At 29.8% G+C, this 17,464-nt stretch overlaps 1 protein-coding gene across 2 annotated transcripts; it reads right to left on the bottom strand.

Annotated features, from left to right (window-relative positions):
* Window positions 1-140: 140 nt before the first annotated feature.
* On the bottom strand, window positions 141-5,404 carry LOC105792374 (protein ROLLING AND ERECT LEAF 2). Of its 2 annotated transcripts, XM_012620918.2 has the most exons (7): window positions 5,140-5,404; window positions 4,900-4,972; window positions 2,937-4,111; window positions 2,661-2,732; window positions 2,135-2,343; window positions 1,443-1,666; window positions 141-1,312 (listed from the first exon to the last, which is right to left on the bottom strand). In XM_012620918.2, the coding sequence occupies exons 3-7, from the start codon at window positions 4,042-4,044 to the stop codon at window positions 490-492; spliced, it is 2,436 nt and encodes an 811-aa protein (XP_012476372.1). In that variant the 5' UTR covers window positions 4,045-4,111; window positions 4,900-4,972; window positions 5,140-5,404; the 3' UTR covers window positions 141-489. The 2 variants fall into 2 exon arrangements, with proteins under 2 accessions (XP_012476372.1, XP_012476373.1); XM_012620919.2 differs by lacking the exon at window positions 4,900-4,972.
* Window positions 5,405-17,464: the final 12,060 nt, after the last annotated feature.

Raw genomic sequence — 17,464 nt, 5'->3', positions numbered from 1 at the left:
AGCCTTTTCAAACAGTTTCAATTAAACTTTTATACTTAATACTTTTTACACTCAAACATTAAAATTCTAATCAGTCAACCATTAGTATCGACAGAAGCTTTTCGGACCAATTCGCCCCAAAAACATTGGTGATCAGCTGATACGAAAATGAGGTGTTTTCCTTGTGATTTATTTCCAGTTTCCAGTCACAGGCTTGGCATGACTGGATAATGAATACTTTGAATAACACAATTTGAGAGTATAAGGGGTGAACTTTTTCTTTTTTGGTATCGGAGTTCTTATGCTCACTGTTGGGTGAGAAAGAGACTATACAAGTTTTGTTTGAAGCCTCTAATTACAGCTTTGGCCTATATTCTTTATTAACTTACTGAATGTAACACAAGGATACCTAACCCCATACCCTTTTTATTCCCATCTCAAATATCAAAATGCCTCATGCTCTCACATTTCTCTTCAACACAATCCTACCAACATCTTCTCCACATGGTTTTACACTTGCGGCTTCGGTTGTTGATCACTGCCACTTTGGTTGTTGCTCTCGGCGTTATTTTCTTCATTGGCAACCTCGACTCCTTTGACAGAGATTTCATAATTATGTTTGGCTTGTCGAATATCCCTGTCAAGTTCTGCGTACATCTTCACAGATGCTTCTGCAAATCTCTTCAATTGACCAATAAACAAAACTAGGCTTGTCTCGAAAGAATCCTTCAAAGCATCATTTCTGAACATGTTATACGCAGAATCACTAATTTCGTTGGATGCTGATGTGCTCTCTTTCATAGCCTCGTCTCTTGACATATTGATTGCAGAATCAATGTTGGAATCGTTCCCCGATGCTTCATGTGGTCGCTTGGCATTCTTCCCCTCATTCTTTTCTTGGTGCGGTAAAAAGCCAGATGTATCGGCTGCCAAACGTTTGATGGAGTCTGAGACTTGCTTTGTAGAAGGCTCCAATGCTTCAAGCTCGTCATACCAACAACCACAGGTTACATAAATTGGAGGGCCGCGTAGTCTCAAAAGTTGGGTAATTTGGGTTTCAATGTTTTTCTTCTTTGATCTTTTCAAAGATGTTCCAATGGTAACACATTTACTGAGCCAACTGTTTATGGCTTTCAGATAAGCTTTCAGGGCACCAATCCACTTTGTAAAACTCGAACACAGCAAGCTTAGTTCATGTTCGAGATGAGCGGTGATATGCCGATGTGATTCCGGCAGCACAGAGATTCTCATGATGCCATTCTTGTTTGCAACTGAGATGATTTGAAACTGACGCCTATGACATTCAGACATTACTTCCCACATTCGACTCAACCTGTGTTGGCATAATTAGAAGAGTATTTCAGATCCGAGCAGGAGAAAAACTATTTTAGGAAGTATATGCTCCACAGGCTCATAAAAGCATGGCAGAAATCGCAAACAAGACATTATAGATGAAGACATACCCTTCGATCAACTCCTCAAGTTGTGGTTGCAGCTCATTGTCCCGTAAATCCTCAATCCTTTTTGATATTGAGTGAATTCTTTGGATTGCAACTCTAATTCTAGAGTGCAAATCCTTGACAACGGCTCGAGTCTTGTCAATTTTGCTTGGACTCTCTGCCCTTGACTCCAGCTGTCTTAACATTTTACACTTCAAGTCATACTCACTACGGACTGCCTCACTGGCCTTGAGTTATGAGAAAAACAATACAAATAAATTATCAGCAATCAGATATTTTAATGCCTGATAACACATCACCACTTGACTAGATAACCATAAGGATTCAAACACCTACAGGAGCAAAGCTGGATAACTTTTGACCTTGGAAAACAACAAACAAGACACGACCAGACTCGGATAGAATTAGAGTAAACTATTTGAAGTGCCAGATACATAACTGCGCACGTCTCCACATACAGGCAAAGTTCATAAACATAAAACCAACTACAAAAGCATTTATTTTCCTAGGACTTCGAAGTTAAATTCTCAAAGGATTCCTTTTTAAATGGCAATCAGTAGCACAGAAACAAAAAACGAGCACCCAAGCAAGCACATTCTTGGGACATCCTATTTCACCTAAGCTGCATTAAATGTCCAAACGTGAAGGTACATAACGAAAGGGAAAAGAAAAACAAAAGGAAAAACGAATAACACCTTTACTTCATCATAAAGCTTCCTCTCCCATGCATATAGTCTATCCAAAGTTGAGGCATGACTGCCTGAAAACATGCAGGTATTGTAGAAAATATTGGTGTGAAGTTCCTCAACATCATCCTTTGAATTTAATCCCAGAGGATTCCCAGAAGAAGATGATGACGTTGTCCTATGCCAAGTTAAGTACTTCACATCACTTTGAGGAGGTTCTATTTAAAATAGGAAAGGATTAGCATAGGATTCAGGAGCCAAGAATCAAGAACAAAATATAAACTAGAATCATTATGAAGAAGAATCATCACAGAACTTGCCCTAAATTTTAAGATATAATGACATACCCCATTTGTTACCTTTGCACAGAGCTCTATCTGCCAAGTATATGCTATTCGGTAAATAGAACATGCAGTCACTACCAAGACATGTATTTCATTACTAAACAAAAATACACGGCACCGAAATTTAAGGAGCTCAAACCGCTTCAACATGGTCATGATTTCCTAAACTATAATGGGTTGTGTAGATTTACCTTCTTTAACCTGGCTTGGATCTTCTCCACATGAGAAACATGCTCTGAAGAATGCGGATGCCATCAATCCACCTGAAACGGTACAAAGTCCTCTTAGTAATAGCTTTCACAAATTATAGCAGTATACAAAAACTATCAACCGTTTTACAAAGACCCTTCAATGGAACTGAATGAATGGTAATTTCTCTCAAATCTCCATAAGTTCAAATTTATTTTTACCAAATTTTCACATGCCGAGACTTCTACATGACAGAAGAGATAAAGTCTAGATCTAACCTCCTTTTCCAGGAAAAATAGGACGGAAATGCAACTTATTAGCCTCGAGCATCCTAGGAACTTCTTTTCCAGAGTCTGAAGCTTTTACAAAGTGAAACTCAATTTCTTTCATGACAGAAAGGAAATCTTTAGGGGCAACCTTGTTTTCGGAAGCATCTTCTTTTACAGGCATTTTCTTTATTTCAATCGGAATAGAAACACTGCTGGGTGTCCCCCTTAGCGGTGACAAATTGGGAGAATTGTTCTTTTCCCTACTGACAAAGTCCGTTTCTGAAGCTACACTACCAACAGATGGAATAGCTGATGGTCCATTGACTATTTTATGGTCATTGACTCTGTTCAGATTTTCAAAACTTCGAACCAGAGTATCTGCAGGGGGCTCATCATCAAATTCATCTTCTGAACCCTGAGTTTCTTCTCTATCATGTAAAGAAGACCCCTCTTCATCTTCCAGCTCAGTAACAACCTCCTCTTCCCTATGTCGTCTAAAATCATTAATGGCTTCTGGACCTTGGTTCACCTCCTTCCCTTCTTGAAATGACAATTGATGGTCAATTGGATGCCAAAGACCAAAGAAATCCCATTCCGGTGTTCCTGACGGCAAAGAAGAAGCTTCGAATGGTGATGATTCTGGTTTTTCAGTGGAACGAGGAGTGGTACTCTGTGGAGTACTTGATGAGGTTACCAATTTGATATCAGGTAGAGGGGGTTTCTCTTCGACTTTTCTCGAAGATGTAACCCCAAACCTCATATGGTTCACCTGAAAATGACTAGAAGTGGGAGGAGAAGGTGATGGAGAAAAGGTTTCAGGTGCATCAACACGTGAGAAAGACGGAGAAGAGTATGAAAAGTGGGAAAGAGACTTTTCGGTTAAAGCAAGGGGCTCAGGTGTAGCATTAGTTGAAGTGTAAAGGGAAGACTCGACTGGAGCTTCAAGCTCGACAAACTTCCTAAGGGCAGTTCCTGAACTTTTTAGTGTCTCAATGTATGCAACATGAGCGGCAGCCAGTAAGCATCTTCCATCAAGTGCCTGACGAACATACTTCTTCCGCTCCCGGCATAACTGCAGGGCCTTATCCTCTTGTATTTTAGAGGCAGAGGCCCCCATATTACTACCCTCTACTGATGGATATTCCCCTTAACAATCAATCAAGATTCAACACGCAAGGATTCTCCTGCAAAACAAATCAAGCTTATGTCAAATTAAACGAACATCTTAAACCACGTAGCAATAGTAACCATGATTGTGTTTACAAAACCTCATAGGCTAAACTAATTCAAAATCAAAGCTACCTCTACTGGAGCAGAGCACATGCTAAAGAAACATTAAAACAATCAAGAAAGTTAAACTAATTCTAGAATAACATGGGATGGTAAACAACTCCTCCGACAACAAGAAGAAAATAGAAATACCAGTTCAAAATTGAAGCCAACAAAGCAAGTGACAGCAGGTCAATGAACAAGCTTAGTCTCAAAATTGGGAATTGAACATGAAAACATTGGCTGAAAAAGGATTTGAATTATGATTTTGAACCCAAAACCTATAATAAACTCACAACCCTAGTGTAAAAGTTAAAAGAGCAAGTATGATTAAAGAATGATCAGATATCTTTTAAGCGTTCACCACAAAGCAACATCAAAAGTGAGGAAAAATATAAAAACAAAAAGCTGCAAAGTTCAAAATTTTTAAGGCAGAAAAAGAAGAAAAACAAGAAAGGGGAAGATGGTAGGGAATCTATGTGGATATTCACGTGTGCAGCTTTCAAGAAAAAAAACCCAGTATAATTATACCAACAATAGCTATCAAACAACATAATCCTAACATGATTTAACTTTTCTTTCAACTCAAAAACATTTCGCAAGAAGTAGTTCCTAATTTTATATCCCAAAACAGTCCATCTTTGCTTACCAAAGCTATGAAGCATAAAACAAACACAAAACCCCCAAAAGGAAAATAGTTTACCTTAAAGAGTTTGGGACTCAAAAAGTTGAAGCAAAATAGAATCAAATTCAAAACCCAAAAGGTTAGATTAACCCTGAAAAACAACAGGCAACAAACACTGTAACAGTTAGAATCAAAATTCATGAACAAGCACCAATCGTTAACAATAAAGAAAAAGCATTCAATTCAATGGAAGAGAAAACCCAGATAATAAAACCAATAAAAAAACTGAATCAGACCCAAATCAATAAAAGCAATTACCTTGAAGGACAAAGCATCAAATTTAGAAAAAGGAAGATTCATAGATGTCAGGCAAAAATATGGAAAACAAAGAAAAGGCTTGGATTTCAGAGCAGGGTCGTCGTGTTCATGCAGAGAGATGAGTCATCTAGACACAGTCATCAGAGAGATAAAGGAGGGGCGAATCTGATGAAGGTTTCCTATATATGTATGTTATTATTTTAATTATACTTTTAACTTTGGGTGTAAGAAAGAAAAATACAATGGCAATGGCAATGGCCTGTTGCTTCCATGCAAAAGGGCAGACTTGGAAAACAAAAGGCCCATCCATCTATAGTCTCTAGCTTTGTGGATTGTGGTCCCACTTTGCAGGTAAAAACAAAAACAGAAGGTGAACACACTAAACAGCTGCTGCCTAGTACTGTAACTTGTTCCAACAAAAACCAAAACTTAATCTGATGTCCTAAATACAAAATCAAACCACTAACCATTCGTATAAGCCGTTGAAAGTTGATACCTCAACATCTATTTATATATTTTATGCCATTTTCTGACAATGAAAAGTACCAACAAGCTGTTCTAATGGGTAGTAATCAAGATTGTACATGATTGGGAAGCTAAAATTTGTTTTTGTGGATGGAAATTAAATTATATATTTTATGATTTTTATTATTATTTTAATAGTTTATATCTTTATAATTTTAAACAATTAATTTAAATTTGTATTATTTTTGAGAGGTTAAAGTGCAATTTTACCATTATTAATTTAAAATTTTATAAATTATAAAAGAGTCTAAATAAAAGAAATTTCATTTTAGGGTACTTGCAGCCCTTGTTGTCTAATATAATTTAAATATGTTTTTGGTAACTTTTATATATGCTTCATTGTAAATTTTAGGATTTTGAGCCCTCTTAATAACATTCTCTTCAATATTAAAGTATGTATTCTTTTATATTTATTATTACATTTAATAATTTTGAAATTATAAAAAAATTTATACTATAAGTAGATATTAAAATTTGTCATTATATTTTGTTGTCATTTATATTTGTCATTATTATTTGAAGTTATGAGTAAATTGACATTCAACTCTTATGTAATTGAATTTTATCATTAAAATTTGAATTTTATTAAAATTTGTCACAAACTTTAATTTTAATTAAATTTTATCGCTCAATATTAATTTTAATGATTTAAAATATAAATTAATAAGAAAAATTCTTTCAAATATTTTATTTTAATAGTTAACAATAATTGAACATATAAATATTAAGAATTAGTAAACTTAATTAGAATTTCTATTTAATAAAATTAAACTTGAAAAAAATACAGATATAGTAAAAGAAAAAAGTAATTTTATTTTTATAAAAAGTAATTTTATTTAATTTTAGTATTATATTAATTTGTTATTATTAAATATCAAATTAAAATGTAAAAATATTTATTATAAAATTTATCTTCAAATTATTTTTAATTAAAATTGAATAGCAACATTTTATTAAAAAATAATTTTAGTGGCAAATTTCAATTAAATAAAAACAAAGCCACAAAATTGAATATAAAGTTAAAATGTAGTGATAAATTTCTCTAGTTTATAAAAATAATAGTAAATATTTTGCATATTAACCTAATAAAAAATTACACAAATCAATCCTTTTAATTTAGTTAGGTGAATAATGAATACCTTGAAAGTCTCTCTCTCTCATGAGGTACAGTAGTACCATTTTATCTGAGAAAAAACAGCTGGTTTCTACTGGAATTTTCTGAAATTATTCATGATTATTTAGGACCAAAGATCATCAATGGATCCACTATCCTGAAAATGTTCTCTCTTTTTTCCAATTAAAGTGAGTTTGGGTTCTTTTATTTAATTATAATATGATGATAAAAGTGAGAAAGGAAGGAGAAAGATGCATTTTTGAAGGGGTTTTAGTTGGGAGAGAATAAAGTGAGAGAATTTAACAAATCTTATTAGAATAAAGAAAGGGATATTGAAATAAGAAGAGCATCTTCTTTTCTTACCTCCTTTTGGAAAACACCTTTAAATGCTTCTTTTTGGTTAAATTATGTGTAGGAGCATCCAGGTTTTAAGTATTTGTTAAAAAGTTTGACATGAAACCACTTCAACTGTGGGTTCAAGGAGCTTGACCATCATTTTCAAGATTGGAAAAGAGATGTATACCAAATTTAAGAGAGGCTTGTAACATGTTAAACAATTGGAGTTTAATTTTTCAAAATGTATTTCATTGGCTTCACTCTCAAACTTTTATAACTTGTGTTAACTTCTTATTTTAAATCAAATTGATGAGATTTTAATAAAAACACTGATTGAACTATTATTCGTGCATATGAGAAGTAATTTTGAAAAGTGTCGTAAAATGTATTATTTGTTAATTTCAAGTGTTTGATTTTATTATATAAAATTACCGTAAAAAAGTTAAAATATTTTTTAAACATATTGTTGGAAAATAAAAAAAAACTAGTTAATGAATAAACAAAGTCAATAGTTGCAAGACCAAGGAAGCAATGCTAAGAGAAGTGACAATTGCATTGGGAAAGAACAACAATGAACACAATGCAATTATTTACGTAGCTCGATTTTCTTACATTTGTGGGGTCTTGCTTAGAGAGATAATCCACTATCTTTTAACATCGTACAATCAATGATTTAAGTGGCATCCAACCCTGATATATCAACCTCATTTTTGTACCTAAGATCTAGATCTCTTTCCACTAAGTTTTTCATCCTGAAAACTTAGTTTGTAACTCAAACAACTCACTTGTTTACTTACAAAAACATACTCACAATAATGAATTCTTAATGAATAGATAAAGTGCTAAACTCTCAATACAAAATTTATACAAACCTATAACGACCCGGTTTCCAATGGTGTCAAAAAAGGCTATTTTGATACCTTGTTTTCATAAATCAAGTACGTAAATATTTAATAGAGATTTTCACAAAGTTATCATATTGATGAATTGAAATTTGGTTAAGTGATTTAACCGAAATTGTGAGTAATTATGGCTCAGGGACTAACTTGTAAAATTATAGTCGCTATAAATTTTTAATTAAATTAAGGCTTGGAGACTTAAATAGAAATTAACCGAATGACTATAATAAAAATAGACCTATTTTAAATATATGTTAGTGGATGGCATGATGTATGTTAATTAGTTCAAATAATTAAAGTTTAAATTAACTAAAACATATTTAATTAAATTAGTTAACGTTTAATTAAGTATATATATATGAAATTAGTGGAAGGAGAGATGAATTTCATCTTCTACAACCATTTAAAATTTCAAAACAAAGGGGAGGACGCCATTCTAGGGTTTTCAAGCTTTTTGACCTTAAATTCAAGTAAGTCTCTAGTCATTTTTCTTTGACTTTTTATGGAAATTGAGTCGTGAGAGCTTGATTTAGCTATCCTATGTACTAATTTGTAATTTTTTTAAAGTTTTATAAAGTTGGCATGATTGAGAATTGAATGATTTAGGTGTTAAATTGTTAGAAATTAAGCTTAGTATATGAAAAGAAACTAAATTGTAAAGCTTGATTGTTAATTTCGTACATTATGGACCAAATTGAATAAAATACAAAACTATCATGAATTAAGGATAGAAAATAGAGGGTCTCTAATGAGTTTTGGTGGAATCAAATCCCAAACCAAGACCCTAAATTGGAAGTTATGCTTGTCCTGATTTTAGGGACTAAATTGAATAATTTGCAAAATTTGTGAAATATGATAATTGTTTTTGATTCGATTGGAATTTTATAATTTGGTATGTTTTATGATTATTTGTAGTTAACGACAACACCGAAATGTCGAGAGGGAAAGGAAAAGCGAAAATGATCAAAGAGTGACGTGAGACCCCAATTTGTACATTTATGATTTAAGGTCATTTAAATTGATCAAAAAGCGACGCGAGACCACGAGATGTTGTCATATGTCTTATTTATTTATTTTTAAAACACATGGTAAAATCTCTACCCAACTTGTGAAGTTAAAAATTTCCACAACCAGTTTATTAAATATTTATCCTAAAATTTATACTTATGCTTTCGCAAATTAGAAACTTGAATTTTTTTTTTTTAAAGTTACACTTAGATCAAAGTACAAATATAGTTTCATTAAAAAAAGTACAAATATAGATATTGAGCCAACAAAATCAAACTATTGAGTCAAGGGCAAACATAAATATATTTGAACAAGTAGAGTCAAATTATTACAACACAAATTGACTAAGAATTGAAAAATCCAAACTAAGCCCACTAACCAGACTAAAACTCAGGCATGGCATCAGCGTTTGGTGTGACTTTTAAACCTATATCTATATAATCGCAAATGATGAATTTCGAATATAAATATTCAAGAATAACTACCTTAAATCACAATTAAATCTTAAATGTTAACTCTTATCTAAATCCTTGTGAATTTAAAAGCAGAGTAGGAAAATTGATAATGAGGTTTTCATTAATTTATATTATTCCATATAATAATGGATTCAACCTTAACATTGTACTGTAAAATAAAATAACGTATGTCCTTGGGAAACATTGTTTGGAATTTGGCATTTATTTGAAGAGTTTCAACATTTAAAATCATAAATTAAAATGTAAAATCATATATATAGCAAAAGAGAAGGCAAGATATGGTCATGATGATACACTGACAAGGAGACATTTTATGTAACATATTTTAATTTGTAGGGTCCATAAACTATTAATGACTAATTGGAGGCTTGTGGGTCCAAGAAACATTTATCACCATTCATTTTTTATTAAAATTAATATAAAATTTATTCTCTATAAGTATTTATTAAAAAAGTTCATGGGTTTTAAGCGATAAATATTAAAACTATACATAAATTTGGATTCTATGTATAATATTATACATGAAATCTTAATTTGATTTAATTTTCACAAATTACTAATAATATTATCAAATTAGCATCATTTTACATTGATATATTGCATACACAAACAATTATATTTATCTAATATGAAAATAGATGTATATATTTATTTCCTTAAATGTGTGCAATTGAATCAAAATCAAAGTTTTATATATACATATAATTTAAACCACCGTTCAAATTTCATGTGTATAATTTAAACCAAATCAAAATTCATATATCGATTGCAGATTGAATCGAGGTTTATACATAAATTTGATATTTATTCCCAAAATAAAATAAAATTTTATTAACTATTGTAGTAATTTTCTTTGTCGAAATGAAGGTATTTACCACAAGTAACAATGTTATTATATGCTCACTAATATTATCACTTCATGGGTCGATTTTTATCCTTTTTAAACATCAACTATAAAATTTTAATATAATATTGATATAAATATGTTATGATATTTTTCATTATCGACCTGAAATTTAAATATAATTCGGATTACTCACCCACGACCCTTACATTAGGGGCTTGCGAGGAGGGCTTGCAAGCCTTGTTCACATGTCCCTAGGTGTTCATAGGTAGATGGTGCAAAGTCAAATGAGTGGATCAACGAATGCATGTTAAGACTAGGATAACATACATGTTGGTATACATGAAACCTACATAGGACGTATCTTGATGAACAATAATCATGTTTTATAACTATCCCATTCTCCTCACCTTGAAAACACGTAACAAAATACTCAACAAAATAATATATTTACTGATATTAAAAAATAGATAGAAATCTTTAATTATTATTTTTATGTTTTTACACCAAGACTACTTTTATCTATAATCTTGCGTGCTGCCGAACCAAGATTAATTTTAAATTTTAATATTCAAGTGAAACTATGCAACTTCTCAATATTTTTATGGACATTTAATTTATGCTTTACAAGATTCATTCACTGCGACATTCTTAAACATATGATTCCTTTTTTTTATCAAATATTTAACATATGATTTTTGTCTCCAAATCCAAAGTCAAATAATTATATATAAAACTTTATCTGCAATATGATATTGCTGTTTGACTCACTTCCAAGTGAACTTATATGGGCATTTTAGCTCTTAATTTGTGTTTTAAGCTACTATCCCAGGAGTTAACATCAAAGCCTTTGTAATTATATTCATGTAACTAAAGAAATTGATTGCCACAAGCTGACGTTAGTTGAATTAAGGGTACCAATCCTAAATAATTTTTATTTTCTATCACAAATGGCAGACATACTTCATGGTAGGGCAGAGTTTGAATTGAGTTAATACAAATTTTTTTTTTTTTTAGATTATGTAATTTGAATCCCGTTATTTATTGAAAAAATAAATAGAGTGCCAAAATAAGGGATCTGTGGGGCGAAGGGTCGAGGGTCGAAGTTGAATTCGTATAGAATTCTTCTTCTATTTGACTTTGATTAGAATATGGTTGAAAAACCTTTAAATATATATAGTCAAAACTCTTCTTGAATCATTCGTTTTTTAACATTAGTGAATTTTTTCTACTTTGCCTGTGATTTTTTCTCGAAAGAGTTTTCACGTAAAATCTGTGTGTTCTTATTACTTTACGATCGTTCTATCACCATTATCGATATTTATTATAACAGGTTTTATGTTTCGATAAATTCATTTCGAAATTTGTACGATTAGATCCCACCCTAGTTGTAAAAGATATTCATATTTGATTTGAATGGTTATAATTATAATTATAAGCAATATAATAATAAATTCTTGATTTAAATGAGAAGAAAAATTTTCTAAGACTTTTTCTTTACTAATATATATTTAAATCTCTTATTTCAACTAAAAATTTAATAAATATATTTATAAAATTGATTTATTAAAGCAAGAATTGGCATTCTAACTAACAGGGATGAGCACATTCATTCCCTCATTAATTTATTGCAGGAATTAAGGTGTGGGGAAAAAGTTAGACGCATACACAACACTTGTCCAATTACAGCTGTTTAAATGCTCTACAATAACTAATTGGTGTTCTTCTGTCAGCTTCTTACAATAAATATTTGGGGTGGGAAAATACAGAGACATAAAATAAAATAAAATAATTAATATAGATTTAAACACGTAATTAAAAATATGAGTAAAAATTCTTATAAAAATAATTTTTTAAATTATATATTTCATAAAATTTTATACCAAGTTGAAAGTTGAAACATTTTGGATATTGACCAAAATGAAAGTTACTAACAATTTTAGTTTTGAAATTTCTTAATAGTTATGCCTCAATATTTACATTTCTTTTAATTTTTATTTTAACTTTTGCTGTTTTTTAAATTTTATTTTAAATTATCTCACGTAATATTTGTTGTGTCATTTAATGATTAAATCAACTATTTTACTAATGAAAGGATTTGATTGATATAACATCGATAGTTTAATTATGTAATTAAAATATTTTGAAGTTTGAGGATTAATTTAACATTAGAGCCATTGTTTGGGGACATGTGATGCAATTAACTCTCTATTTATTTAAGACGGGAAGAAAATTTTAATCCTCAAATTTTACAGTTCGTGTCAATTTCACTCTCATTGTTTTATTTGGAGTAATTTGACTTTCAACTTTTTATTAGGGATGGGTATTTGATCGAATCAAGTTGAATTGAGTTAAAAAATTGAGTTAATTGAGTTGACAAATCTTATTTTATCATCCTAATTCGATTTAAAGTTTTTTTAACCAAGCCAAGTGAAATAAAATCTAAGTTGAGTCAAATAGAATAAAATTATTCGAGTTAAATTAAAAAATTAAACAAGTCATATTGAAATCTTGTTCACAATATGACTAAATTCCAAATTAAAACTCTTTTAAAATAAAATAAGAGAAAAACAAGATAATTAGTATGATAAACTTGATTTGATAATTTATTTGTTTAACGCCTCAAATTTATCATTTTAATTTTTAAAAATATCATTTAGCATTTTATATATTTTAAGATTTCATAATAATTTTAATTTTATAAAATTTTGGAAAAATATTTAAAAATTTCAGATTATTTTGATTTTCTTTTTGGTAATTTTTTGGAAGAAACCAATTCTCACATTTTCAAATTTGTAGGAACCCAAGTGATAGTTACATTAAGTTGTTATTTGAGTTATTTAAATTGTAATATTCAACTCAACCCAAATTTAAAAATTTAAAATTATTTTTAAGTTTATTTAAAAAACAAAATAGCTAAAATTTTAAAAAATTAATTTTTTTAATCTAATCGAGTTTTAGTCACATTATTAATTAAGATTTTAATGAAAATGCTGAATCAACCTTAAATGTTTGACAGCTTTCTCTAAACATTAACATGGCAAGCTCACGTAGCCACATTTTAAATGACATGGCATTCCACGCTTACACGTGGGAGAAAAAGAAAATCCAAAAAAGCTAACATGGAGAGAGATAATTTAAAATAGAGAAATACATGATAAAACTATTTTAGTTTTAAAAATATGTAAATCACATAGGAATAAAGCGATTTCCGCCTCCATACTCAACAAATCGAATCAGAAAAACGATAGAAAGAGCACGAACAGAAAGAAAGATTAAAAAAAAAATTTACCACAAGAGCATATAGAGACGTGCCTCAAAAGTATATTATAAAATAAATCATGATATGAAACAATAACGTCACGTTATTTGTATCATTTTTTAATAGTTTAAGTTAGAATTGTATTACCCAAATTTTAAGAGATTGTTTGCAAGTCAAGTTAAATAAAATATATTTTCTTTCTAGAAGATTTAGTATTTATTAGTATAATATATTTAGCATTTATTAGTATAGTTTATTTGACCAACTAATTTAGCTTATAAATAGGTTCTGTCGTAAACATTTTTTTTTAAAATCGGGGATTGATTTTGAAAATAAAATGTGAGTCGCTACCGATCCTTTATTGAGGTGTGATCGGTTCACCTTTAAAACAATTTTGGTCTGCGAATTTTGAGAAAATAGGTTCGGGAGTCGGTTACGCACGAGGAAGGGTTAACACCCTCGTAACGCCCATAATTGGTACCGAATCGATTGTTCAATGTCTTAATGTCGAAATTTTAAAAATATTTTAAAATACGATCATTTGAAAAGAAAATTTGCATAACTTAATCAGATGATAAGACATACACATTTCAAAGTAATAAACGTCACACTCAGTGAGTTAATGTGCAACAGCATAATCTTCAGAATTAGGTATGTCTTTTAAATTTTAAAAAGAATCTTATATTTTGAGAAGGATATTTGGTTATTTGGGTCAATCGAGAAACCAGAATCTAGTAAGTTAGAATTCAATTTCTCGACATTCCTAAACACCAAATATTGCCTTTATTTTAAAATCCTTAACTCGAGATAGCAAAATGTCATATCCAGTAAGTTAGGATCCAACATTTTGAAATCCCTAAAAGCTTTATTTAGAAATCCAATGGTCTTATCACAGAAGAGGTGCTCGACTATCTAAATTCATCAAAGAAATGAAGCCCAGTGAGTTAGGGCAAACTTCTCTCGAGAATCATGAATACCGGTATTTTGTTAAAAAGGTGGTTCCAATGCTTTTATCGAATCAAAAAACAGTAATTAAATAAACAATGAATCATGCAAAATTTGAATAGCAAATACTCTCCAATGGATAACGAATCAATAAGTAAACATGAATAAACATAATAACAATAATTTCAAATATACATTATGCAAATATTAACATCAACATTCAAAAATTATTAATCTAAAAGGAAGATAAAATACAACTCCTAAAACAAAAATGAGAGCAAATAAATTTAGGATTTAAAATGTACAAAAATATATAAAAGAGTAATTAATATAAAAATTTGAAACCATTTTATAACATAACTAAAAATACAATGTTTAAATGAATTTTAAAGAGAGAATTGTAAGTAAAAGAATAAAAGTGAATAAATCTTAAAATTAATATATATATTTTCGATCTAGATAAAAAAATTAATGTAAACAATAGTATATGTATAATAATGTATATAAAAAAGGATAGCAAGATTAGAAAGAATAAAATATTTGTGCCTAAAAAAATAAAATTTACGATTTGAAGTTAATAACATTATATTACATACATATGTACAATAAAATACTTTTAATATAAATTATATATACATATATGAAAGGATCATGATGTAATGACCCAAAATTCACGGTCATCGAAAAAGTATAATATCGGGCCTCCGTCTTAGTAATTTGAGTTCAGAAATAATTATTAGAAATATTTACGAGGCTAGTTGTGTGTTTAAGTAGGTTTTGGATAGGTGAATTTAGTTTAATTATGAGTAATTAGCAAAAAAGATTAAATTGCAATAGAAGTGAAAGTTTAATTATAGATTAAAAGAAAATAATAGGGACTAAATAGGCAATTATGCCAATTGCCAAATTTGAGGCCGCATAAGCATAAAAATCTGAGATTTTTATGTGTTAATAAATAAGTATATAATAAATTAATTATATTATATTATATTATTATTATATAAAAGAAATAAATCAAATGGTGCTAAATGTATGGTAATAAAGTTGTACAAATGTAATAAAATATGTATATACACTTGTATTATAATTAAAAGATATTAATTAATTAAATGGTTATTAATAAATTATATTAATATTATATAAAGTAAATGAAATAAAAGGAAATAAAAACAAAGCAAAAGAAAAGAAAGAAACATAATAGAAGTGACGAAACAGAGAAGAAACAGGGGAGAAAGAAGAAAAAGAAGAAAAAAGAGGAAATAGGGTTTCTAAAGCTTGGAATTTAATTTGCTAACAAAGAACCCGAGGCATCGGCATCAAAAGGAAAAGGGAAAGCTATCGAGGACTAAAGCGGGAGATTTACAGTTTGTATTACTATAATTTAAGTTATTTATTATTAAATGCTAAATTTTAATTTATGTGTCTGGTAAATGAAATGTGAGGTAAGTATTAATATTAGTATTAATATTATTATTAGTATTATTATTATTATTATGAGTGGGAATTAAATTGAATAGTTGACATGAATTAATATTTGAATTGTTTGTTGATTGAAAGCGGGAAATGAATTTGAATCGAATTGTGAATGGTATTAAATTGTATGGAAATGTATTGAGTTGTGAAAATGTGAATTTGTGAAATAATTATTGATTGAAAGGTGGAAAAATGATTGAATTGAAAATGTGAGAAATTGTGATTGAATTGAGAATATATGTGATTTAAATACCCTATTAACTAGTCGAATTTGAGTCGGATATAGTTGGCATGCCATAGGATTGGAAGAGTTCAGGGATACTTCGACCTCGAGTCGATGAGACACTGGGTGTCACTATATTTCTTCGGATAGATTCGATGAGGTACTGGGTACCAACTTTCTTCGGCTTTGCCTATGAGACACTGGGTGTCAACTATTGCTTCGAACTATTCGATGAGGCACTGGGTGCCATTCTGGTGTGTTTGGTTGGATCCGTGTATCCGCCAAAGTCCGAGTTTTGTTAATAGGGTAAATGATGAAATGATAAACCAAACGAGTTGGTCAAACGAGCTATTGAAATGAAATGAAAAAGTTGAATTGCGAATTGAAATGTGAAATGAGATTGAGAAATGAACCTAAGGTTCATGATTTGTTCAAACTCAATTTGTGGATATACGATATTGGTTGATGAATTGCTATTGTTGAAATATTGAATTTAAATTGTATATACGAATTATGCATTACATGTTTAAATATTGTTATAATTTGAATTATGGTAATACCACTGAGTATGAAATACTCAGCGTACGGTTGTTTCCGTGCGCAGGTCGATAGAAGTCAAAGGTCTCGGTTCAGCATCCAAACTAATCCCGACTTCAGCATAACTTTGGTGATGTATATTTTCCTTTGGGTAATGTGGCATGTACATAGGATGTGTATAAAGGTTGTTATGTTTTAATATCAATGGTTAAAAAAAATGTTAGTATTAAAAGTTTATGAATTATTATGAAAGAAGTTTATCTATTTTGATTTATTTATTACCTTGTTAAATTTTAAATTGATATTATGTTGATTGAGTTTGATTAGAAGTATTTAGAATAGAAAATTTGAATGTGAAATGAATTGGTTGATTGGTTATATTTGAAAATGATATGGTTTTAAATTGCAGGGGGTTTGATGTAAAAATAAGCGAAATCTTTGAAATTTTTCTAAAAATGAATGAAATCAATTAGTAAAATTTGTAACAATTTATGAATTATTTTAATAGGATGATTATTTATTTAAGAATTATTTGTAAATTGCTTGGTATGTCCGGTAATGCCTCGTAACCCTGTTCCGGAGACGGTTTAGGGTTAGGGGGTGTTACACATGAAATGTTTCTATGTGATTTTAAATCCAAATGAATATATATATACATAAAGATCTAAAATAAAACATTTGCA

This window comes from Gossypium raimondii, chromosome 8 (genome assembly GCF_025698545.1).
Source record: "Gossypium raimondii isolate GPD5lz chromosome 8, ASM2569854v1, whole genome shotgun sequence".
NCBI lineage: Eukaryota > Viridiplantae > Streptophyta > Magnoliopsida > Malvales > Malvaceae > Gossypium > Gossypium raimondii.
This window is presented reverse-complemented; position numbering and strand designations above follow the sequence as displayed.